Below are 25,953 nucleotides of genomic sequence, written 5' to 3'. Positions count from 1 at the left end.
CATGATTGATATTGGGAAAAAGAAAAACCACCTTTGCAGAAAGAGCTATTTCAGCAAGCAGGCAGTCATTTCTAGAGGGGTGTCCTAGAGCTCCTTAGGCAAGCCACAGTCATTCCTGGAGGGGTTCCTGACCACTGTGGAGAGTAACTCTAACCCTAAACAAAATTTCTGACTCATATGAGTAGGGTTCCTGACTCCTCTTCCACAGAGTGAACCAGCTTATGGAGCAAATGCATAGCATTCAGACTCTGATCAATGTCCCTTGTCCAATTCTTTAGCTTTTTTGTACCCTCCTTAAGTAATAATAGTTTAAAAAATATTTTGTGCATTCCAGCAGACATTTTCTGTCTTATGGTTCTTAATAAAGGAAAAAAAAGTATTTTTTGTAATAGAAAGACCAGGACATGAATTTTGCAATCTCTGATTAGAAGTAGCATAGTTTTTTGTATGTGTTATTTTTGCCTGGATGATCTGAGTTGTTTTTTGTTTTTGTTTTTTAAGACTTATTTATTTATTTTAGGGGGAGAGGGGCATAGAGAGAGAATCCCCAAGTACATTCCCTGCTGAGCACTGAGCCGAGGCGGGCTCCATTCCACAGTCCTGAGACCACAACCCACTAGACCAGATCCGGAAACCCAGAGTTGGATGCTCAACAGACTGAGCCACCCAGGTGCCCTGATCTTAGCTTTAATTAAGTTATTTTCTCTCTATGAACTCTCCCCTTTTCTACTTTTTGTATTGACTTTCCCACTGCTGTGTTTCTAATGCACCTCCTGAGTCAGTGGAGAAAGCTTTGAGTGACGTAGAGAGTTATTAGCACCACTGTCAGCTCTCTTAAAGTTTCACTGTCGCCCCTGCCGCCAGCTTTTGGGGTTTATTATCAGGCCTTTCTAATGAATTCTGCCCTTCCCTCACAATCCTAAACTATTCATCTTTTCTTCAAGGGAGTCTGTTGTATTACCACTAAGGAAGATGTAGAGGTGACTTTATTAAAACAGGATTAATTTACAAAAGATTTGTGAGAGATGTAATAGAGGATAGGTATTTTATTTTAAGGATAATTGGAAGCCAGTTAATGCCCAGAGCATCTTTTCATTCTTTTGTGATGGCTCTGGTGACTTCCAGATAGCTCTGTTTGCACCTTTCCATCCAGTTTCAGGGCCTAAGAATGGAAGAGCCCCGGAGGCTCAAGTACTATAGCAGAGGTGGGGGAAGGAGCCCCCTTTAAGTGAATGTGTTTCTTTCTTTGAAACTGTTAGTCCAGGATCTATTAGCACACATGAAGGTTATAATAAGCCCTTGCAAGTTTCATAGTGTCTATGTACCAATTTTTATAACATCTAATTGAAAGATCATATTTCAGAAGCAATATGTGTACATTTATATGTAAACTTGTGCCTAAAATAGGCGTGGAAGGAAGACCATTAGTTAGTTTGTGTCTTCTGAAAAAAATTGTGTCCTCGAATTAAAAAGTGAAAAAATTTTGCCTTTCCTTTTCATGAAGAAAACCAGTGCTGCATAATCCGTATTTTATCAATATTTATTATGTTTTTTTTTTTAAGATTTTATTTATTTATTTGACAGAGAGAGACACAGCAAGAGAGGGAACACAAGCAGGGGGAGTGGGAGAGGGAGAAGCAGGCTTCCTGCAGAGCAGGGAGCCCAATGCGGGGCTCGATCCCAGGACGTTGGGACCATGACCTGAGCCGAAGGCAGCCACTTAACCGACTGAGCCACCCAGGTGAATATTTATTATGTTTTAAAAACTTTTAATAATGATGGTATATACATCCTATTTTAAAGACCATTTATTTTATTTGTTATTGCTAAATTTGGGGGACTATGGAATTTTTTTCAATTTAAGTGTTGAATTAAAAATGTAACCTTTTATAAATATGTGGCCAAAAGTGTTCTGTTAATTTTAGAGTGTGGACAGAAATTTTATTAATCTGAAGTGTATTTAGATTTAATTCTTTTTGGCTTCTTTAGAAAATTGGATCATTTAAAAAAACTACAAATAAATAACTGGATTTTAATTTGATAATCAGGAAGACACAGACACCTTATACAAGTTTGTTATATTTGTTTTTTGATTTTATATTGTAAAACTTCTCCCAGTGCAATATTTGTCAGAAAATATTATTCTAGTCATCATTTGTATAGCTTTGTTTTAATTATATTAAATGTAAAATCAGAAAAAATATGTAATATTTGTTATTTTCTGGGGAAAAAGACAAACTTGGCAATGTTGAAAGAGTGGGTTGTTTGCAAAACACAATTATAGAGTCAAAGAGTCTGAAGGCCTTAGAGGAAGGATTCCTTTTCCAGCATTTTTTCTTTTTTTTTTTTTTTAAGATTTGATTTATTTGACAGAGAGAGATCACAAGCAGGCAGGCAGAGGGAGAGGGAGAAGCAGGCTTCCTGCCGAGCATGGGGCCCGATGTGGGGCTCCTGGGATCATGACCTGAGCCGAAGGCAGACGCTTAACCGACTGAGCGACCCAGGCGCCCCTCCAGCATTTCCTAATATATATATAGTATATATATTTCTTAAGATCCAGCCCCTGCTTCCAGTTACAGCACAGAGGTGGAAATTCCAGTAGTTTGCAGAGTGGTTTACTGGGAAACTATGGGGATTCACCAAATAACTTCCTTTGGGGGAAGTATTTAATGATGTCAGTAATACCAGAAGAGGACTTCTCCTCAGGGTAAGACTCCCTGGAAGAGGTGTCAGTTGACAAGAGGTATAGACTAATGTAGCTGGACCTAACCTTGTAGATCTCTTACTTGTTAGAACTGTGTCTCAGAAACTGTGACTTTGTGAAGGTCCCTCAGCTAGTTGGTCTCAGTGTGGGCACCCTGCCCACCTCCCAGTTCTATGCTCTTTCCCCTCTGCATGCTGTTTTGCAGATAGGTGAGAATGTAAACCTTTGCTTAGTTACTGACAGTATCACTATGTCTTCATTCACACACTGCCTAATCCTGTAATTCTTAGTATATGTGCTGCCGAAGCAAGCACTGATCCTGTAATTCTTATAACAGCCCTGCAGGGTTGTTACCATCTCATTTAGAGAAGCGGAAACTGAGGTAACTTGCCCACTGTCCCACAGTCAGTGATGATATAGCTGGAACTTGGGTCTTGAGTCCAGGTCTGCCTGTGATTTTCTATAGATTACATACATTGCTTTTAATGATGTGAGGAAAAAATTAAGTAGGATCAGCAAGACTACTGGAATGCAAGATGCTGGGGCAATAAGCATGTGCATTTATTATAGCACTGCTTCTTGTGTTTTGAACTTTGTAGTTAAAACTGATTTAAAAACTGGTCTGGAGGGGCGCCTGAGTGGCTCAGTTAAATGTCTGCCTTCGGCTCAGGTCATGATCCCAGGGTCCTGGGACAGAGCCCTGCATTGGGCTTCCTGCTCAGCGGGAAGCCTGCTTCTCCCTCTCCAGCTCCTCCTGCTTGTGTTCCCTCTCTCACTGTCTCTCTGGCAAATAAATAAAATCTTAAAAAAAAAAAAAAACTGGTCTGGAAGTGGTAACCATCACTGAATGAACATTTTAGGTTTTGCTGGAGGAAGTCAGAAGCCACTTTCTGATTAACAAGGGAAATTAAGGGCTGCCTTTTGATGTTTGACTAAAGCGTTCTGGAGATACAGATGGGCTTTCAGTTTCAGAATGTAAACTTATTTTAAAGATATCTCTATATATGTCTCCATATATCTTTAAAGATACATACATAAAGATATCTATCTATATATAGATATATATGGCTATATATATCTATATTTAGACTTTTTTTTTTCTTAAGATTTTATTTGTCAGAGAGAGAAAGCACAAGCAGGGGGAGCGGCATGCAGGGGTAGGGAGGAGCAGGCTCCCCGCGGAGCAGGGAGCCCCATACGGGGCTCTATCCCAGGACCCCAGGATCATGACCTGAGCTGAAGGCAGACATTTAACGGACTGAGCCACCCAGGCGCCCTATATATAGTTTTTGGTTGGTTGGTTGGTTTGTTTTTTAAGAGAGAGCATGGCGTCGGCCCAGGATGAGGGGAGGGGCAGAGGGAGACGGAAAGAATCTCGGACTCCCCGCTCAGCAGGGAGCCTTGGGGGGCTGATCTCACCACGCTGAGATCGTAACCTAAGCAAAAATCAACAGGGGGCAGTTCAGCTGACGGAGCCACGTGCTGTATGGTGAGAGCAGTGGCCCCGCTCCGCGCAGCGCTCTAGCAAAGACACCAAGTACCGCGGCGCCTGGGGTAAACCCGCCGCCGGCTCCCGGCCTCAGTTTACAGAGTGACCTCGGCCCAAGGCCCCGCCCCACCTCTGGAAGGCGGCCTCGGTGCTCCGCCTTTGGCCCCCCTCTCCCCCAGCGCGCAGCCTCCTGCCCGCCCCCCGGCGCGCGGCTCCTTCACGTGGTCAGAGGAGTGTGAAGGGACTCAACTCACTTTGCGGAGTACCAGAGGAGACATAAAGGCCCGGAAGTCCGCTTTGCGGCTCAGGTTAAATCCCCTCCGTCCCCACACGGACTCAGTGACGGTTCCTGCCGTGTCACCGCAGCTGCTAGTTGCATCAGGTCGTGCGCGCGGCGCCGGCGTTTTCGGATACTGGGCCGGGCTCCAGCCGGCCAGGCCCGCGGACCATAGACATGGAGCACTGGTGGCTGCTCCTGCCGCTGTCTAGGCCTCAGCTTCTGGCCCTGTGGCTCTGGCCACCCAGCGCAGGTAGGCCCGCGGCGCCGGAGGAGCGGCTGGGGGCGGGGGAGCGAGGCGGCGGAGGCAGACGGGGAGGGCCGGTTCCGCCGCAGCTCCTCCACCGGGCCCCTGCCGCGGAGCCCCACCTGAGCTCCGCGGCCGCCCGCCGGTCTCGTCTGTGACAGGCGGCTTCGTTTACTCATTGAATTTTTACTGCCGGCTACTGTACAAGCGCCGAGTCGGCGCTTGTAGCAGCAGGAGACGGTGCCTCCTTTGATTTGGTGCCCTGAATGCTCTGTAAATTTCAGAGCCGCTTTTGCATTATTTTGGATGCTGGAACTGAGAAGAAAAAGTAGGTATGGGTGGGTGGGTGGAGAGGAGTGGAAGTCAGGAACATACCCCCCACGTTCTAGTGAAGGGGAATATTTCGCTTTACTGAAGCCTTTGCTGAAGAGAGTGTGAGGGGCGTGTTTTACCCTTACGGTGACATTCAAAGTTTCTCTTTTACTTTTTTTGGGGGGTCGAGGGGAGGGGGGAACACTGATGGATGTTTCTAATTATCGAACAGGAAACCGAAGGCAGGCACATGAAGAGATGTTTAAACTCACTACTAATCATAGAAGTTAAAACAGTAAGATATCACTTCACACTTAATAGACTGGACAGAGTTAAGCCGGGCTGTGCCGGTGGTGGTGGCTGGATGGGTGGGGATGTGGGCATTTAGGAGACCCTCGGGGTGTCCATCACTGGGGCTGTGGATGAACCGAACCGAATGTGGATTTGCATATGAAGAACTCGTCATTAACTTCAACCAATGGACTAGCTGTACACATCAATGAGAGAGGCTTTGAAACTGTGCCAAGAGCAGAAACAGTAACATGTGACTCCATACCATTTTCATAAGTTTGAGAAACAAAAAAAGGCAGGATTTTTTTGTTTGTTTTTTTAAAGAAAGACCCTATTGAAGGAGTCACTTTTTTTTTTTTTAAGATTTTATTTATTTGTCAGAGAGAGAGAGAGAGTACAAGCAGGGGGAGTGGCAGGCAGAGGGAGAAACAGGCTTCCCTCTGAGCAAGGAGCCTGAGGCAGGACTCGATCCTAGGACCCTGGGATCATGACCTGAGCCACCCAGGTGTCCCACAAAACAAGGCAGTTTTAAAGAGAACAAAAATGGAAGCATTAAACGTCTTAGAATGGTTGCCTGTTGGGGGAGGGAGATGGAAATAAAAAAGAATAAGTAGTATTTCTATACACTTGGCAATGAGTAATCCAGAAATAAAATTAAGAAAATAATTCTATTTATGAAGCCATCAGAAAGAATAAAATACTTAGGAATAAGTTTAACAAAAGAAGCATAATTTTTATTCTGAAAACTATAAAGCTTTTTTTTTTTTTAGTTTCATAGTTCCTTTAATAGCAACTGGTTATCAAATTAGGAATGGTCATCTTTAAAAGTTACTACACTAGTCTTGCTGTCATTTCTCAAAGACAATCAGGTACCTAGAGTCGTGGACATTTCTCACATAAGATGCATCATATAAATCAGACTTGGTCTATCACCAGCACTGATAAAAGCAGACCTAGGGAAAGAACTAAGTCTGGGGACACATGCATGGTCTTAATACAGGGAATGTTTAGCTTGCTCTGATTATTACAAAATCAGAACAGTGAGAATATTCGAGGTTGAAAAAATTTAAGAGGATCTAAATAAGTGAAATGGAAAAACATCCTCTCAAGTCTTTTTAGGCCACCTGAACAAATACCTTAGACTGAGTGGCTTAAACAAAAGAGATTTATTTCTCACAGTTCTGGAGGCTGGGAAGTCCAAGATCTAGGTGCTGACTGATTTGGCTCCTGGAGAGGGGCCTCTTCCTGGCTTGTGGAGGAATACCTTCTTACTGTATCCTCTCGTGCTGAGAGATCTCTCTCTCATGTCTCTTATAAGGACATTAATCCCATTCTTGAGGGCTCCACCCTCATGACCTAATTACCTCCCCAAGGCCCTACCTCGAAATACCATCACACTGAGCATTAGGCCTCAACATAGAATTTTGGAGGAACACAAACATTCAGTCCATAGCATATCCCCAGAACAGATTCATGGATTAGAAGACAACATTGTTAAGATGACAGTACTCCCCAAATTGATTTTCAGATTCAGTGCGATTCCTATTAGAATTTCAGTGGACTTTTTATAGAAATTGATAAATTGATTCTAGAATTCCTATAAAATTGCAAGGGACACAGAATATTAAACACAATCTTGAAAAAAGAAGAATAAAGTTGAAGGATCTTATGTGGATTAATGTGGGGACATGAACTAAGGAGCCTCTCTGTACCTGAGACACCCTCTCCCCCACAAAAAAAGGGATTTCTTTCCATTTATGTGGCAGCTTTTGAGAGTACCATGCCTGTGTTTTTTCCAAGGGTCTCCCATAACTGAGTTCTCTTATTGCCACAGGTTTTCTGCAAGTGGAGATGGCAGGGGAGACTCAGACAGTGCTTCTGAATCACAATGCCACTATTATCTGCAAAGTCCAGGGTTACCACCACCTGGACATCACAATTATGGGTATCACCTGGTTTTGGAAGCATCGAGTGTCTGCAACAGAAGTTAAACTGTTTGAGTTTTTTGGAGACCACCAAATGACAGTCCGACCTGGAGCCTCCGTGTCTCCCTGGAGGCTGAAAAGGGGGGATGCCTCGCTGCAGCTGCCAGGGGTCCAGCTGTGGGAAGCAGGAGAGTACCGATGTGAGGTGGTGATCACCCCTCACAAAGCAGTGGGAACAGTCCGGCTGGAGGTTGTGGGTGAGTGCCTGGGGACAGGGCCCTGTGGTTGCCGTGGTGCTGAGGCTTGAGGTGGAATTGTGGGCCAAATGGAGCAGAGGCTTGGAGCATGGGCCAGTGAGTCAGACAGACATGGGTTTGAGTCCTGGGCTTCCATGGACAGCTGGACAGCTTTGGGCAAGTTCTTAATCACATAGAACCTCCCTCTGAACAAATGTAATAATACCTACCTAGGAGGTTTATTGTGGGGAAGAGTCTTATGAAAAATGCAGGTAACACAGCATAGTGCTTGGCCCATTGTAAGTGCTCAGTGAAAGATAGCTATATTAATTATGATATAATTCACTTAGTGTGTGGACAGTGCGTGTTTACTGAAGAGGTGTCTCTGAAAGGTAGCTGGGAAAGGAGAGAGATGCTGGGCTCTGGTTCCATAGGTCTGAATCCTGTTTTAGCTTTGCTGCTTCCAAACTGGGTGATTGGGCCAGCCATTTAACATTTTTGGTTCTGAATTTTCCCCTGTACAAAATGGGTTGATAAATCATACCTGTCTTGTAATATTCTGAGGATTACATAAAATAATGTATGAAAATGCCCAGCTGGGTACTGTTGTGAGGTCCATGCCCAGTGAAGACTTGCAACAACAGCAACACTATCCTCTGAACACTTCTTTGAGCTCTACTTTTCTTTATTATGATTGGTCTGATAATATGTAGGTGAGCTTTGGGGGGTGTATTCGTTTGCTAGAGTTGCCATAACAAAATACCACTAGGTTGCTTAAATAACAGATATTTGTTTTCTCACAGTTCTGCAGTCTGGCCGTCTGAGATCAAGGTACCAAGTAGGGTTGTCTTTTTCTGAGGCCATTTTTTTTTTTTTTTTTTTTAAAGATTTTATTTATTTATTTGAGAGAGAGAGAATGAGAGAGAGAGAGCACGAGAGGGAAGAGGGTCAGAGGGAGAAGCAGACTCCCCGCCGAGCAGGGAGCCCGATGCGGGACTTGATCCCTGGACTCCAGGATCATGACCTGAGCCGAAGGCAGTCGCTTAACCAACTGAGCCACCCAGGCGCCCTTTTCTGAGGCCATTTTGGTTGGCTTATAGATGGCCGTCTTCCCTGCTGTGTCTCCACATATTCTTCCCTCTGTACGCGGGTGTCTTACTCTTTTCTTCTTATAAGGAGATCAGTCCTCTTAGATTAGGGCCCAACCTAATGTCCCCTTTTTAACTGAATTACCTCAATTAAGACCCTATTTCCAAATATAGTCGCATTCTGCAGGACAGTGGTTTGGAGTTCAGCATATGAATTTTAAGAGGCCACAATTCAGCCTATAAAAAAAGGGACAGTGTCTATGAGCTCCCCCAAATTGTACTTAGGACTTTTAATATTTTGTACATATTAATTTGGGTGATGGGGATGTTAAGTTAGGATTAATTTCCTCTGCAACTGACAGAAAGCTTAAGATAAAAGTCTTTTATTTTATTAGATTTATTTATTTATTTGAGAGAGAGAGAATGCATGTGCATGGGGTGGAGAGGAGGGGCAGAGGGAGAGAGAGAATCTCAAGCAGACTCCCTGCTTAGCATGGAGCCTAACATGAGGCTCGAACTCAGGGCTCTGAGATCATGACCTGAGCTAAAATCAAGAGTCGGATGCTTAACCAAGTGAGCCACCCAGGCACCCCAAAATAAAAGTATTTTTAAAAAATTAATAGATTTTAGCTTTTTAGAATAGTTTTATTTTTTTCTTTTTAAGATTTTATGTATTTATTGGTCAGAGAGAGAGAGCATAAGCAGGGGCAGAGGGAGAGGGAGAAGCAGGCTCCCCGCTGAGCCAGGGAGCCTGATGTGGGACTCGATCCCAGGACCCTGGGATCATGACCTGAGCCAAAGGCAGACGCTTAACTGACTGAGCCACCCAGGCGTCCCAGAATAGTTTTAGATTTACAGAAAAATTGTAAAGACAGTACAGAGTTTTCATATTACTCTCATCTCTGCACACGACTTCTCCTATTAACATCTTGCATTAGTATGGTATATTTGTTATAAATAATGAACCAATATTGATAATTATTATTAATTAAAGTTCATAATTTATTTAGATTTCCTTAGTTTTTAATCTAATGTCCTTTTTCTGTTCCAAGATCCCATCCAGATTAGTTGCATTTAGTGGTCATGTGTCCTTAGGCTCCTCTTGACTCTGATAATTTCTCAGACTTTCCTTGGTTTTGACAACTTTGACCTTTTGAGGAGTGGTGGTCAGGTGTATCATAGGATGCCACTCTATTGGCATTTCTCTGCTGTTATTCTCATAATTCGCTGGAGTTATGGTTTTGGGGGAGGAAGATCACAGAGGTAAAGTGACATTTTCATCCCATCCCATCTAATTGAACGATGTATGACTATTGATGTTGACCTTAATCATTTAGCTTATGTAGTATTTGCCTGGTTTCTCCACCAGAAAGTTACTCTTCTCCCCCCCTCCTTGTCATGCTATACTCTTTGAAAGGAAGTCACTCTGTGCAGCCCACATTTAAGTTGTGGGGAATCGTGCTCCCCCTCCTTTAGGGTAGAGTAGCTACATAATTTATTTGGAATTCTTCCACACCTGAGATTTATCTCTTCTCCCCCACTTATTAACCTATTCGATCATTTATTTATATCAGGGTAGACTCAGGATATTTATTTTATACTTTGGGTTATAATTTAACACTACTTTATTTGTTGCTCAAATTCTTTCAGCTTTGGCCATTGGGAATATTTTCACTTGACTCTTGTGTCTCTTTGACATACCCCTCATCATTGTGGGGTTTTGTTCTGCTTTAGGCACTTCCTTACTTTCTGGCACTACAAGATGCTCCGGGATCATCTTGTGTATTTCTTGTCCCATTCCCGGAATCAGCCAGTTACTCAAGGAGTTCTCCCTGGTTCTTTTTATTGGAAAATGATATTAGAAATCAAAATCTGGGCACTAGATATGCTTGTCGCCACTGGGGTATCATTGCTTCTAGGCCCTCTGAACTGATAGAGCAAAGAAATAATGTGTATGTATAGTAATATGTGTATATACGTATGTCTGTATTTCTAACCATCAGTGTCTATATTAAATTAAATATGAGTTCTTAATGATGCCCCTAACTTTAATCTATTACCGTCTGAATCATTCTAGCCTCCTTCCTTTGCTTATTTGTGAACCCCACACTCCCAACAGTGAGAAACCTGGCTTCTGCCATCCTCCCATCTATTTACTTAATTATTTAATTCCAGTATACATCTGGAATCATATCAGAATTGTTAACCTGTAACCTCATGAAAACCAACTTTATCAACTAGAGTACAGTATTCAGTTACAATTCATTTTGCCTTTTTTGTTTTTTTTTAAGATTTTATTTATTTGTCGGAGCGAGAGCACAAGCAGGGGGAGCGGCAGGCAGAGGGAGAGAGGCAGGGTCCCCGCTGAACAAGGAGCCTGATGCAGGACTCGATCCCAGGACCCTGGAATCATGACCTGAGCGGAAGGCACACGCTTAACCGACTGAGCCTCTCAGGCGTCCCTCATTTTGCCTTTGTTCTTACAGATTCTGTTTATTTCAAAAATTTCTTAGGTCAGCACCCTTCCTCTGTCCATTGCAGTGAGGTTGCTGCTTCATATGTTTGTAGTACACTTAGATTTGCTTGTTACAGTCTACCTTCTTTCTTTCTTGGGATTCCTTGAACTCCTAAATGGTATTTTTTTTTTTTAATTTTGCATTCCTTAAGGTTTCACTCTTTGTGTTTACAGTTCTGTGAGTTTGACATGTGTATGATATCATACATCTACCATCACAGTATCGCAGAGTAATTTCACTGCCGTTGCTTCACCTGTTGGCCCCTTCCCCTGGACCCTTTGCACCACTCATCTTTTTCCTATCTCCATAGTTTTGCCTTTTCCAGAATGTGATATAATTGGAATTGGAATCATCCAATATGTAGCCTTTTCAGACTGGCTTCCTTCACTTAGTAATATACATTTAAGGTTCCTTTGTGTCTCTGGGGTAACTGGGTAGCTCAGTTGGTTAAGTGTCTGACTCTTGATTTCGGCTCAGGTCATAATCTCAGGGTCCTGAGATTGAGCCCTGCGTCAGGCTCACATTCAGTGAGGATTCTGCTTTAGATTCTGTCTCTCCCTCTTCCTCTGCCCCTCCCCTCCCCTCCCATGTGCTTTCTCTCTCTTTCTTTCTCAAAATAAATAAATAAACCTTAAAAAAAAAAAAGATTCCTCTATGTCTCTTTTTTTGGTGGCTTGATAGCTCATTTCTTTTTATCACTGAGTAACATTCCATCATATGGATGTACCTAGTTTGTTTATCCATTCACCTACAGAGAAACATCTTGATTGCTTCAAGTTTGTGGCAATTATGAATAAAGCTGCCATAAACATTCAGGTGTAGGTTTTGTGTAGACATTATTTTTCCTCTTAATTGGGTAAATACCTAGGAGTGTGATTGCTGGATCATATGTTAAGACTGTGTTTATTTTTTTCTTTAAAGATTTTATTTATTTATTTGACAGAGAGAGAGATGGGAGAGCAAGAACACAAGCAGGGGGAGTGGGAGAGGGAGAAGCAGGCTTCCCACTGAGTGGGACTCCATCCCAGGACCTGGGATCATGACCTGAGCCAAAGGCAGATGCTTAACAACTGAGCCACCCAGGCGCCCCAAGACTGTGTTTAACTTGTAAGAAGCTGCCTGTTCTTCCAGAGTGACTATATCATTTTGCATTCCTACCAGCAATGAGTGAGAGTTCCTGTTGTTCTGTGTCCTTGTCCACATTTGGTATTGTTAATTTTTTATATTTTAACTATTCTAATAGGTGTGTAGTGATATCTCATCTTTTGTTTTAATTTGCAATTCCCTAATGACATGATGTTGAGGATCTTTCCATTTGCTTTTTTTAGTCATCTGTGTGTCTTCTTTTGAAAGATATTTGTTTAGATCATTTGTCCATTTTTCTGTTGGGTTTTTTGTTTTCCTATTGTTGAGTTTTAAGAGTCTTCTGTATATTTTATCTTATTTTTTTGAGTCCTCTGTATATTTTAGATACAAGTTCTTTATCAGATATGAGTTTTGCAAATATTTTTTCCCAGTCTATGGCCTGTTTTTTCATTTTCCTAACAGTGTGTTTTGCAGAGCAGAAGTTCTAAATTTCAATAAGGTCCAATTCACCAATTTTTTTCTTTCATGGATCATGCTTTTGGCATTGTATCTAAAAGCTCATCATGTGGGGCACCTGGATGGCTGAGTCGGTTTAGTGTCCAACTCTTGATTTCTGCTCAGGTCTTGATCTCAGGGTCATGAGTTCAAGCCCCATGCTGGGCTCCATGCTGGGTGTGGAAGCTATTTAAAATAAAATAAAAAGGGCGCCTGGGTGGCTCAGTTGGTTAAGCGACTGCCTTCGGCTCAGGTCATGATCCTGGAGTCCCGGGATCGAGTCCCGCATCCGGCTCCCTGCTCAGCGAGGAGCCTGCTTCTCCCTCTGGCCCTCCCCCGTCTCATGTACTCTCTCTCTCTCTCACTCATTCTCACTCTCTCAAAATAAAATAAATAAATCTTTAAAAAAAAAAAATTAAATTAAATTAAAAAAATGTGTAAAAAAAGAAAAAATAAATAAAAGCTCATCACCAAACTCAAGGCCATCTAGATTTTCTCTTACATTATCTTTCTAGAAATTTTATAGTTTTATGTTTAGGTCTGTGATCTACTTTGAGTCAGTTTTTATGAAAAGTATAAGTTGTATGTTTAGATTCCGTATGCAAAATTTATGCCATGAATGTCCAATTGTTCCAGCATATTAGTTGAAGATTACCTTTTCTGCACTGAATTGCCTTTGCTCCTTTGTCAAAGATCAGTTGAATACATTTGTGTGGGTCAATTTCTGGGCTCTGTATTCTGTTCTATTGGTCTGTTTTTCTTTTCTTTCACCAATACCATGTTGTCTTGATTATTGTAGCCTTACAGTAAGTCTTTAGGTCAGGTTGTGCCAGTCCTCCAATTTTGTTGTTCTTCACTATTGTGTCAGCTATTCTAGGCCTTTCCTTTTTCCTGTCCATATAAACTTGAGAGTTAGTTCGTCAATATCCACAAAGTACTTACTGGGCTTATGATTGCATTGAGTCTATCGATCAGAGTGGGAAGAATCGACATCTTAACAATATTGATTCTTCTTATCAGAGAAGATAAGAGACAGAGAATATCTCTTCATTTATTTAGATCTTTGATTTCATTCATCATAGTTTTGTAACTTTCTTCATATAGATTCTGTGCCTGTTTTGTTAGATTTAAACCTAAGTATTTCTTTTTTTGTGGGGGAGAGGGGGCACTAATGTAAATGGTATTGCGTTTTTAACTTGAAATTCCAATTGTTTATTGCTGGTATATTAGAAACCAGTTGACGTTTATATGTGAACCTTGTATCCTGTAGCCTGTTGTAATCACTTACTAGTTCTAGGTTTTAAATATTTTTTGGTCAAGTCTTTGGAAGTTTTCTATATAAATCATGTGTCTGAGAACAAAGACAGTTTCATTTTTCCTTCTTAACCTGTGTATATTTTATTTCCTTTTCTTGTACTGTTTTACTAGCTAGGACTTCCGTTACGATACTGAATAGGCCTGGTTAGAGGCGGTATCCTTGCTTTGTTCCCATCCTTAGCTTCTCACCATTAAGTATGATGTTAGATGTAGGTTTTTTGTAGATGTTCTTTTTCTAGTTGAGAAAGTTCCCCTTATTCCTGGTTTGCTGAGAGTTTTTGACATGAATGGGTGTTGGATTTTGCCATTGGTTTTTCCATGTAATTGATATGCTCACATAATTTTTCTTCTGTTGTCTGTTGATGTCATGGATGATATTAATTGACTTTTGAATGATGAACCAGTCTTGAATACCTGGAGTAAGTCCCATTCAGTTGTAGTGTATAATTATTTTTATACATTGTTGAATTCAATTTGCTAATATTTTGTCGAGGATTTTTGCATTCAGTGTAATGAGATATATTGATCTGTAATTTTCCTTTTTTGTAATGCCTTTATCTGATTTTGGTATTAGTGTATTACTGGGCTCATAGAATGAGTTAGGATATGTTCCCGCTGCTTCTAGTGGCTAGATGAAATTGTAAAAAATTGGTATCATAATTAACTTTAATAGTAGAATTCACCATTGAAACCATCTGGGCCTGGTGCTTTCTTTTTTTTGAAGGCTACTAATTATTGATTCAGTTTCTTTAATAGATGCAGGCCTATTCAAATTATTTTGTTTTTCTTGTGTGAATCTCGGTAATTTGTGTCTTTTAAGGAATTGGTCCATTTTATTTAAGTTATCAAATATGTGGGTATAATGTATTCATAATATTCCTTTATTATTCTTTTGTTCATAGTATCAATAGTGATCCCTCTTCCATTTATGATATTAGTAATTTATATCTTCTCTCTTTTTTCCTTAATTTACCTAGAAGCTTATCAGTTTTAGTAATCATTTCAAAGCACCAGTTTTTGGTTTCATTGATTTTCTCCATTGATTTCAACTTCATTGATTTCTGCTCTAATTTTTGTTATTGCTTTTCTTCTGCTTGTTTTAAGCTTAAATTGCTCTTCTTCCTCTAGCTTCTGAAGGCAGAAGCTTATTAGTTAAGATAGTTGACTTTATATCTTTCCTCTTTTCTTTTTTTTTCTTTTTAAAGATTTTTATTTATTCATGAGAGACAGAGGGAGAGAGAGAGAGAGAGAAGCAGAGGGAGAAGCAGGCTCCCAAGGAGCAGGGAGCCCGATGTGGGACTCGATCCCAGGACCCTGGGATCATGACCTGAGCTGAAGGCAGACGCTTAACCATCTGAGCCACCCAGGCGCCCTTTCCTCTTTTCTAAAATATGTATTCAATGCTATACATTCCCCTCTAACCATTTTTGTCGCACCCACAAATTTTCATAAGTGTTTTCATTCTAATTTCATTTAGTTCAAAATATTTTAAAGTTTCTCTTGAGACTTCTTCTTTGACCCTAAGAAGTTTGGAATTTTTCCAGCCATCCTCCTGCTTATTGATATCTGGTTTAACTCTGTTATGGTCTGAGAACATATTCTGCCTGATTTCTATTCTTTAAAAATGTTAAAGATGTATTCTGTGAGCTAGAATGCAATTTATCTTGGTGAATGTTCCATGTGAGCTTGGGAAGAATGTATATTCTGCTGTTGGATAAGTATCCTATTGATTAATTTGATCCAGTTGATTGGTGGTGATGTTCCTTTCAGCTGTTTTCATACTGCTTTTCTGCCTGCTCTTCTGTCAGTTAATGAAAGATGAGTCTAAAAACTCCAACTAAACTGTGGATTTGTCTGTCCTCCTTGAAGTTCTTTCAGGTTTTCCTCATGTATTTTGACCTTTTTTTTTTTAAGATTTATTTATTTATTTGAGAGAGAGCATGAGAGAGAGAGAGAGCATGAGCAAAGTGGAGGGGAAGGGAGGGAGGGGCAGAGGGAGAGGGAGAAGCAGATGTGCTGCGGAGCAGAGACCCCGATATGGGGTTCGATCCCAGGACCCTGGGATCATGACCTGAGCTGAAGGCACATGCTTAACTGACTGAACCACCCAGGTGCCCCAGGTCTCTGTCTTTTAATTGATATGTTTAGATCATTCATTTAAAGCGATTATGTATATAGTTGGATTAGTATGTACCATTCTCTTTGCTGTACTTGTTCTTTGCTTCTTTTCTTTTTATCTCCCCCCTTTTTTATTATAAAATATGTTTATTGATGATAAAACATATAATTTACTCCTGATACTTGATGTTACAAACTTTAGGGTCTTTGAGATATGCAGGATCCTTGTATGTACCTGGCATAAACCTCATTATCTGAGCTCTCTTAATTGCTTTTGTGGTTTCTTTCTGTTTTTTCTCACAAAGCTTGTTATGTGCCTTCCATAAATGCATCCAGTAAATGAAGAAATAAACTGGGACAAAACCCGTACATTCTTAGAATCTACATGTCTTCCACACAAGATACATTTTTTAAGAGGCTCCTTGTAAGGATTTCCCATCAGAATAGGCAGGTCCTCATTGCTGGCTACCTGTTTTCTTTGAGTTTCCCTCTTTCTTAAACAGAATTGGTGCCTTGCAGCCCTCTCAGTTTTCATCTGCTATCACCCTGGAGCCCTGTTGCTGTGGTGATAAAGGGTTGCAGAGGGGAAGCCGTCAGTCTTTTTTTTTTTTTTTTTTTTAAAGATTTTATTTATTTGACACAGAGAGACACAGCGAGAGAGGGAACACAAGCTCGGAGAGTGAGAGAGGGAGAAGCAGGCCTCCCACTGAGCAGGGAGCCCGATACGGGGCTTGAACCCAGGACCCTGGGATCATGACCTGAGCCGAAGGCAGACGCTCAACGACTGAGCCACCCAGACGCCCCGGGTAGCAGTCAGTCTTACCATTAAATCTCATTCTTGAAGTCCCCTGAGCCTGTGGCTGAGGCTGTGACCTTCAGAAGCTTTTATAGGTGAGACCAGAAGGCTAGAGGGGGCTAGAGTTGGCTAACCATCCTTTACCCAGGTTGGAGAAGGCTCTGGCAAAGTCTTTTCTCTTGAGCATCCTTTGTTGTGGTTAATGCACTGGGTATATTTTTAGTTACTTTTCCTCTCCCCTGAAAATAGGAGGGAATTTTTCTTGAATCTTCACTGTGAGAACCAGTGTGTGTTTCCTGGCAGTAAAACCCATGAAAGTGTGGTAACCCCCATAAGACTGGGCCCCCAGAAGTTTCTTCCTGTCAAGCTAGTCCATGCTCATCCTTTAGCAATTTGTAAGAGTTACTGCTTAAGTGCTTCTACTGGTTTATGGCTCTGGCATCTGCTTAAGGTGACATGATCTTGGCTGTGATTCTGTCAGTCTGCCTGTCTCTCTAGTTTTTGGGGTGCTGGTTTGCCCTGTCACCTTAATTCTCTCATGGATCTAAGAAAACTTGTTTATTTATAGTTTGTTCAGCTCAGCTTTTTTCTTCTTATGACTTCCAGGGTTTTTACATGTCAGAAGGGAAACCAGAAGTCAACGATGGCTTTAAAAAAGGGGAGTTTATTGTCTTTTACACAAATGTAGCCAACCCAAGGCAGCTATGGCAGTTCTGTGACCATAGGACACCTAGGATCCTTTTATCTTATCACTTTGCCATTCTCAACCCATAGCTGCCATCTTATGTTTGGAAGTGGCTTCTCCATCTCTAGCCGTCAAGTGCTATTCCAGCTATTCTGCAGAAAAGAGGAAGCGGGGGAGAGGAGAGTAGGGCACAGTCGTTTTCTTTAAGACATGCTTGTTATTTAAGGATACTTCCTGGAAGTTGCTCTCATCATTTCTGATTACATCTAAACGATGAGACCCTAAGTATACATGGCTACATGGAGGTAGAGAGAGATGTAGCTTTAACTTGGATATGTCACTGAAGAATGGAAATTGGCCATTAGTAGTCTCTACTCCACGCTCTACTCCACAACAGTGTTCCAAGGCTTTCCTCAGATTCTCAGAGGTGTCTATGTATGATACAGAGTAGCTTAAGAAACTCTGCTCTATAAAATTGCTGTGAGAGTAGGGGGCCACAGCATATCAGCTGACACTGAAACCAACATACCTAGAATATTTAGCCTAAGCAGAATCCCATTCAATATGCTCACCTTTCCTGAAGGCTTGCATTGGGCTGATAATAAATTAGTCCCTACCTATCTTCGAAACATGACTTCTCTCTCTTGGCAGCTTACCCAGTCAGCAGCTTGTTTCCAGAGCAAGCCATGGTGAAAGAAAATGAAGAACAACTTATTTCGTGTATGGCAAGTGGATTCTACCCCACGAACATTACTGTAACATGGAAAAAGTGGACCCCGAAGAATCCCCAGTATGTGGAGTTTTCTGAGGGCGTCTTCACTAATCGTACCACCAAAAATGAGGACGGCATGTTTAATGTCACTAGCTTCTTGATGCTAAAGCCCTCTCTGGAAGACAACATGACCATCTACCAGTGTGTGGTATGGCACGAATCCTTGCCTACCTCCCAGAGGCTCAACTTCTCCTTGACTATGATAGGTAAGCAGCCTCCTGAACATTTCCCCTGCTCCTCACCTTAAGGTTGGGTAACGTAAAACTTTGGTTTCCAGGCAGTCTCGGGGAAGACAGGGGACAGCGGGGAAGATAGAAAGCTTGGTCTGGCATAGCTCAGCCCCAGAGTCAGCAGTCCGGACTAAGTATCTGAGCCAGGGCAGGTGGTCTAGTTGGTGGAGAGTGGTGACAATAGTCCTCAGGTGGAAATAGGTCTACTTTTGGCAGTTTAAGTGATCTGGGTGGTCTGCATGGCTTGAAGTGGGAAGCTTGCTAGCTACCAGCAGAGAGGGGATGGGATCCTGTCCATGTCGTCTGAAGATAAGAGTCTGTCAGGGGCCAGTGACCCAGCCCCGCCAGTAACTCTTCTGCTCGGGCCCCAGGTCCACTGCAAACTGTTGGCTGGTAACGGCTGAATCCGTTGTTCTGTCTTACGGGTTGTACCCAAGATGGGGACGCCATAGCAGGGTGATCTTGCAGATGCCCAGGACTTTCCCCAGGGACATGGGATGCTTAGCTTAAGATCTACAGGTCACTATAGAATCCCTCCTGCTGGTGAGATGAGGTTCGTGGAGCTCATACCTGGGTTCCCATGGTCATGGCTATGGTCCTGGATGGGTGTGACCCTGCTAGTCTAATGCATCTGCCTGGAGCTGAGAGGGGTTAAAAAAGGCAGGGTCTGACCACAGGCCCTGGGGGATGTGGTCTGGGTATCCAGGGTGGTCCTGGAAGGAGAGAAGAATTGTTCTTGGAAGTAAGGGCTAGGAATGTGTGTGGGTGGTGTGAAAAGAGGTGGGTACAGAGTATGTGTAGGGCATGGGGAGTATGAAATTGAAATATGCCTTGTGTGTATAGTATGAGGGATTTGTCTGGGTTATATGTATGTTTTAGTCCATTCAGGCTGCTATAACAATTTGCTACAGATTGGGTGGCTTAAAAACAACAGAACTTTATCTTTCACAGTTCCGGAGGTGAACGTTTGTGATCATTGTGCCAGCATGGTTGGGTGAGGACCCTCTTCTGGGTTGCAGACTTCTTATTTATCCTCACATGGTGGAAGGGATGAGGGATGGCCCTAGGGCCTAAGGGCACTAAATCCATTCACGAGGGCCTCCACCCTCCTGACTTAATCACCTCCTAATACCATCACAGTGGGCACTAGAATTTCAGTATATGAATTTTGAGGGGCACACACGTTCACTCTATAGCAGTAAGATGGTGTAGTAGTTTGGAAGCTTTATACGTTGCATGGCATGTGTGTGCTATGTGGTGTTTGATATTGCGGTGTATTCTGGCAAGTGCTAAACACGCTGTTTGATGGGTGAGGTGTATGTGATAGGAATGGAGGGTGCCAAGATGGTCACAGGGACAGGAAAAATGACATACAACCACAGATCCTAGCAGTGGTTGTACGGTCTCTGGCTCTGGCCAGGAGGTTTCTTCTTAATGTTCTTTTTTTCTTTCTTTCTGCAGAATCTGAGAAGTCACCTTGTACTCTGAAGTACATTTTTCTCTGTGCTGGAATAATCTTCGTAATCATACTGATTTTATCTATTTTTTGGAAACAGGTAAGTGGCTCCAAAGCAAAGTTTAGCCCTGTGTTTTGGAGTTGGTTTTGGGAGTTCAGGGATTATTGCCAGTGGACACTGTTAAGGAGTTCTTAGGATTGATATGGGGGTATTCTAAGTGTGGTGTGTGTTTGTGGTAGGTGGCTTTTTCTTTTTTAAAGATTTTTTTTTTATTTATTTGACACAGAGAGATAGAGATAGAGAGAGAACACAAGCAGGGGGAGTGGAGAGGAAGAAGCAGACTCCCCGCTGAGCAAGGAGCCCGATGCAGGGCTTGATCCCAGGACACTGGGATCATGACCTGAGCCGAAGGCAGACACCTAACCAACTGAGCCACCCAGGCGTCCTGGTGTGTGTGTGTGTGTGGCTTTTTCTGATGTTCCATTGATGAACTTTCTTTTCTGATCTCCATGTGGTGGTTTATGACTCTGGGGAGATACAGCATAAAGCCCCTCTGCCTCTTCATAATATACCAGTTTCACTGTATCAAACCTGACCTTTTTGATTCAGACCAGGTTTTGAACCATATATGGGCTGCAGTGTTGTTCTCACACATAGAAACAGTGCCTCAGAGGTAAGAATTCCTTTTCCCAGGTGCTTATATTTTGTTAATAGCTCAGTGGGGTAACTTATCACCAGATTTCATTGGTTTAACCAGGGATTTCTAACCCTCCCTAAATGTTTCCAAACTAGAACATGTTTTCTAACATGTTTATCCCTGACTCTGCCCCAAATAGCAAATAAAACAACTCAGACTGCAGAGGCCCAAGAGACCAGTGTAAACATGTTGGTTAAAATGGTTCTATATAATAAAATTGCCTTCAGTTATTTATGGACCTGCCAAGACAGAATTTGTGCAATAGCTAATACATCTCATTATAAATGCCTTAGGAAAAGTACAATGATCAGTTAATTAAGAAAAAAAGCTATTTGTTCATCTAAAATTTGCTGACTGATTCATGGGATTTATTCTTCTGTTGGGACCTAGGCCAATGACACAATTAGATATAAAGTGGTTTTCAAATGTTTCTTGTGATACTTGTGAATGTTCTATTTCTTGCCTTCCTCTGGCTTCTGATAATCTAGGTGCTATCATGATAACCTCACATTTGCCAGTGATATTTATTAAAAAAGAGACTTTAGCCTGGATTCTGTGGTGGTTTGCAGTTTTGGCTCCAAGCCTTTACCCTTCCTTACATCCATGTACTTTGCCATGTAATTTTGTAGTGTCCTCCAATGATGGGCTGCCCCTTAACATTGGGCTCAACCTTGTGACTAGCTTTGGTCGGTAGAATGATGCCAAAGTGAAGGAGTGCCAGTTCTAAATCTAGGTTTTGCTTTCTTTGGTGCTTCTGATATTAGTAAGAGGAGGATGCATCCAAATGAGTCTGTTGGGGGCCAAGGGACACCGGAAGTTAGAGCTAGTTGTGCTAGTAGAGGCCAGTCTAGCTCAGATGATGGCCCACAACTCCCACTCAACAGAGCCAACTCTGAAATGCTTGAGAAATACATACATCTTTTTTTTTTTTTTTCAAAGCCACTGTGTTTTAGGCTGGATTTTACACAGCAAAAGCTAACCGATACAACTCTTCAAGAAGTTGAGTTTTGACTAGCAAGTGTGGTTGCTATGGGGATGTGCTGCTGAGACCTCTTAGAGAGAGCCTGCTATGGAGGGTACTCAGCCAACATGCTCCAGCTGTGGCCTATCAGGGACCTGCTTCAGTATACAAGCCTGTGCCATGTTTTCCCTGGGCAGCCCCAGAAAAGAGCTGAGGAATGCAGGAGTCTTTGTAGCTCCCTGGAGACTCTCTCAGATTTGCATTGTAGTCTGGGGCTCTTGCTACCCAATCCTCCCTTCTTCCTCCCTTTACAGATATTACACCTGCACCACGGCCTAAAGGCTCTGCCTACATACTCATGTGTCCTCTCTCCTTTATCTTTTACAGGTACTACGTCAAACAAATGCCTTATTCTCCATCTTGAAAGCTTATTCTCGGAATACCCAGATTGACACAAGAGAGACTGAAGAACTATAATGAGGTGCTTTCATTATGATGCATTCATGGCTTATTCTGATGGGGGAACCACTAGAAGAAAATCGGAAGTTTTTACCCAGAAACAGCAGAGACAACAAGGTCTCTCAGTGAATGCGTCTGTAACTGAAATTACTTTTCCCGGTGGCTTAGATGGCTTGCTCAAGAGCAGACTGTTCAAGCTGCCTTCTTTGATAGCCTCCTGCCAGTCGACTTATCCAAGAAAAAAAAGCAACACTTCCCAAAGAAGACATACAGATGGCCAAAAGACACATGAAAAAGGTGCTCAACATCACTCATCATCAGGGAAATCAAAACCACAATGACATATTACCTCACACCTGTCAGAATGGCTAGTATCAAAAAGACATGAAGCAACAGGTATTGGCAAGGATGTGGAGAAAAGGGAACCCTAGTGCACTATATTGATGGGAATGTAAATTGCTAGTAGCCACTATGGAAAACAGAATGGAAGTTCCTCAAAAAAATTAAAAAAAAACTACCATGTGATCCAGTAATTAGACTTCTGGGTATTTACCTGAAAAATATGAAAACACTAACTCTAAAAGATAGATACTCCTATGTTCAGTGAAGCATTATTTACAATAACCAAGATATGGAACCAAGTGTCCATTGATGGATAAAGAAAATGTGAGACTGTGTGATAAAATATATAATGAAATATATATGTGTGTGTGTGTGTGTGTGTGTGTGTGTACGTATACATATACATATACATATACATACATACATATATATATATAGGAATATAGTGGAATTTTATTCATCCATTAAAAAAAGAATGAAACCTTGTCATTTGCACCAACACAGAGGGACCTTGAGGGTATAATGCTAAATGAAGTAAGTCAGAGTAAGACAAATACCATATGATCTCACATGTGGAATCTAAAAACAAAAACAAAAACCCAAGCTCGTAGATAACAGCACAATGGTGGGTGCCAAGGGTGGAGTGGGGTGGATGAAATGGGTGAAGGTGGTCAAAAGTTACAAACTTCTGGTTATAAAATAAATTATGGGGATGTAATGTACACCATGGTGCTTATAGTTAATAATGCTATAATGCATATTTGAAAGTTACTAAGAATAAATCTTAAAAATGTTTAGAAAAACTTTTAAGAAAATATTTTTGTAACTATAGTGACAGATGTTAACTAGACTTATTGTGGTGATATTTTGCAATATATACAACTACTGGATCATGTACACCTGAAACTGATATATTGTATGTCAATTATACTCCTCCCCCAAAAGTAACACTTACTGTTTCTAGACTGTGGCCTGTTTCCATTTCAAATTCTACTTCTTGGTTCGTTGAGATCCACCTATACGTGCTCATAGAAGATTAAAAGTATGCAGGTGCACTTTTAATATCTCTGAGTTATTCTTAGAGGAGATAAGTGACTTGTCTAGGGTCTCATGGCTCGTAAAGAGTAGAGCTTGGATTTTTAACCAATATGCCATACTACCAAGGAAGATCCAGGGTGGGGTTGGGGTGTGAAGGATGAACTGGATCATTAGGTCTAGAGGAGAGGCTCACTCTATACTGTTCTTGTCTGTTCTTAGGGGAGGACCTGTTGGTTGGTGTGTTTGACCATTGCCTCATTTTCTGTAACTGAACCAAGGAATAGCTGATGCTATTCCTAAGTGGACCTGTGTGCAGGCACCGCATTCAGGACAGGCTGACAGGGCTGTGGGGAGTGTCATGCCAGGTGTTAGTCATAGGTAAGATATAGTGTGGTTCTGAATGTAGTTATCAAGGGATGTGCAGTTGTATTTCAGGATCTTTGTGGGGCAGAGAAGCCCTGTTCACATCTCTACTGAAAGTTGAAGTAATGACCCTGAAAACAGTTTTTAGGTCACTCAGCAGCAAGGGGGGCTCAGTGAGTTCATTCATGGGCATAACTAACATGGAAGACTCTTGGCTTAAAGAGAGGACTCTCCATAGCTGAGCTCCCACCTGAGGGTGGTTTAGAGTGGCCTCTAGTGGCGCCACTGGGGATTGCAGCATCAGTTTAGTTGGTGCCTATTTCAAGACTATATCATATCATTAGAGGAGACAAGGAATCTCATAAAGTGGAGATCTGGAAGGAAGAACAGGGCAACAGTTAGAACTGTGAAACAGATGAGGTAGTTCAAAGCTGCTACAGTCATTGAAAGAGATTCAAAAAGAATGACACCCCTTGAACAAGGAGTAAGGCAGTCGAGATTTTAAAAGAAATTATAATTTTGTAGAGATTATAATAGAGCAATAAAGTAATATAAGGGAAAAATAAAATTAGGTGGGAAAATGACAAATGAGGTTTTTTAATAGGAAGGTAAAACATTAGATGTAAAATGGGGATTGTAGAATGGACATTATTGATTGTAAAGGAATCTATGATGTGGAAAAAAAGTACATTAAGGAGTTACTAAGCTCAGAAATGAGTATGCTGGTCAGACCTTCAGAGACCAAAAGGGGCACAAAAGAGGCAGAATATAGGATGATTTTCATTCTACTTCCAAGTTGGATGGGAGATCAAGGACAGTAGGAATTTGACAACCAGTGAAAGTCTCGGTCAGAACTGTATTGCATTTACTTCTCTTGGGAGTAACTTCTCTTCCCCAACAATGATGGCATCGTGAGAAAAGCTGGAATTGATGAAACGAAGCAAAGAATACACAGAGGCAGGGCTACCTGGTCTGTTTACTTCACCTTGAGTGCCGACGGTCTGGGGAGGAGGAGTTTGGGACATACTGTGCCGCAAAAAATGATAGCTTCATGAAGTAGAGGCATGTGACTCATGAGAGCTGAAGAGGGCTTTGTGTGCTGTTGACCCGTTGTTTCTCCCAGTGAAAGAAATAAATTACATAGTTGCATAGTACTTTGAATTACCTGTTCCGCTCATTGGTATCAGTGCCCAGAAAGACACAAGGTCAAGGGAAAGGCAGAAGTCTGCATTCCTTGTATGCAAGCTGGCCCGTCTAGGTAGCCTACCTTTCATATCAATCCAGAGTGGGGCCTTCCCAGAGTGGAAATAGGGGAGGGTGTAGGTAGCACCTTCTTCCCTTTCCATGAAGGTATATACAGTGCCCCAGGCAGTTGGACATGGCAGAGAGGATGCCAGTAATCTTGATTCTAGTGCAACAAATCCACGCTCTAGAACCCAATTCTGACTTTAACCCCATCACTCTGCCTTTTCTGAGCTCCTTTCAAGCTGGAACAGATCTCTTGTGCTTTAGACCTGCCCTGATCTCGGGTCAGCATGACTTTGACATGCAGAATTTGTGTCTTCATACAACATAGGGTGTCTGATACCTGAAACTGGGGAGACCTCAGAGGTGAGCCCAGAGAGCTGTGGGGAGCCAGGGGCTACTTGACTCCTCACCACAAGCTCCCTAGGGAAGGATGTTGGGGAGGATCTCAAGTTTAGGACAGAGCTGGAAGGATGCCACCTGGGCAGAGAAAGTGGGTCTTGTAGAAGCTGGGTGTGTCCTCTCCAGGAGAAAGGCCAGAGGGCCACCTTCAGGGGTAACATGTGGGCCTTGCAGTAACTGGCTGGAGATGCCAAATTCATAGGCATCAGACCTATGGTTTCCAGTATGGCTAGTGGGCTAGTTTTTCCAGACTAGAAATTCCGTTTCACTAGAAATTCAGGAAGATGGTGGCTTGGCTTTCCTTCCTTGTTGAGTTCAGCAGCTCCCTCCATGCCCGGAACTTTCTAGCTCCTCCCCGACCTAAGCCTTAAGGCTAGGAGGTCTCTTAGTGGAAAGACTGGGACC

General features: G+C 42.1%; 2 protein-coding genes and 1 non-coding gene across 6 annotated transcripts in view; 2 read left to right on the top strand and 1 right to left on the bottom strand.

Annotated features, from left to right (window-relative positions):
* Positions 1–1,894, top strand: part of NUCB2 (nucleobindin 2) — a 71,510-nt gene extending 69,616 nt beyond the window's left edge. For all 3 annotated transcript variants that reach the window (XM_073882867.1, XM_025894341.2, XM_073882866.1), the window contains one exon: positions 521–1,894. The gene's annotated coding sequence lies outside the window, so the exon portion shown is untranslated. The remainder of the gene's footprint in view (positions 1–520) is intronic.
* Positions 539–25,055, top strand: NCR3LG1 (natural killer cell cytotoxicity receptor 3 ligand 1). 2 transcript variants are annotated; one of them, XM_025894345.2, is made up of 5 exons: positions 539–670; positions 7,155–7,502; positions 18,234–18,560; positions 20,046–20,140; positions 22,087–23,562. In XM_025894345.2, the coding sequence occupies exons 1-5, from the start codon at positions 646–648 to the stop codon at positions 22,174–22,176; spliced, it is 885 nt and encodes a 294-aa protein (XP_025750130.1). In that variant the 5' UTR covers positions 539–645; the 3' UTR covers positions 22,177–23,562. The 2 variants fall into 2 exon arrangements, with proteins under 2 accessions (XP_025750130.1, XP_025750129.1); XM_025894344.2 differs by lacking the exon at positions 539–670 and adding an exon at positions 3,920–4,723 and having other exon boundaries at positions 22,087–25,055.
* Positions 6,245–6,376, bottom strand: LOC112806389 (small nucleolar RNA SNORA72). Its single transcript, XR_003203856.1, has one exon. It is a non-coding gene; the product is annotated as a small nucleolar RNA SNORA72 (small nucleolar RNA).
* Positions 25,056–25,953: the final 898 nt, after the last annotated feature.

This window comes from Callorhinus ursinus, unplaced genomic scaffold, assembly GCF_003265705.2.
Source record: "Callorhinus ursinus isolate GAN/ISIS: 27379988/994484 unplaced genomic scaffold, GSC_fseal_2.0 scaffold49, whole genome shotgun sequence".
In the NCBI taxonomy this organism is placed as follows: Eukaryota; Metazoa; Chordata; class Mammalia; order Carnivora; family Otariidae; genus Callorhinus; species Callorhinus ursinus.
The sequence above is the reverse complement of the archived record's forward strand: the minus strand, read 5'-3'. Positions and strand labels throughout refer to the sequence as shown.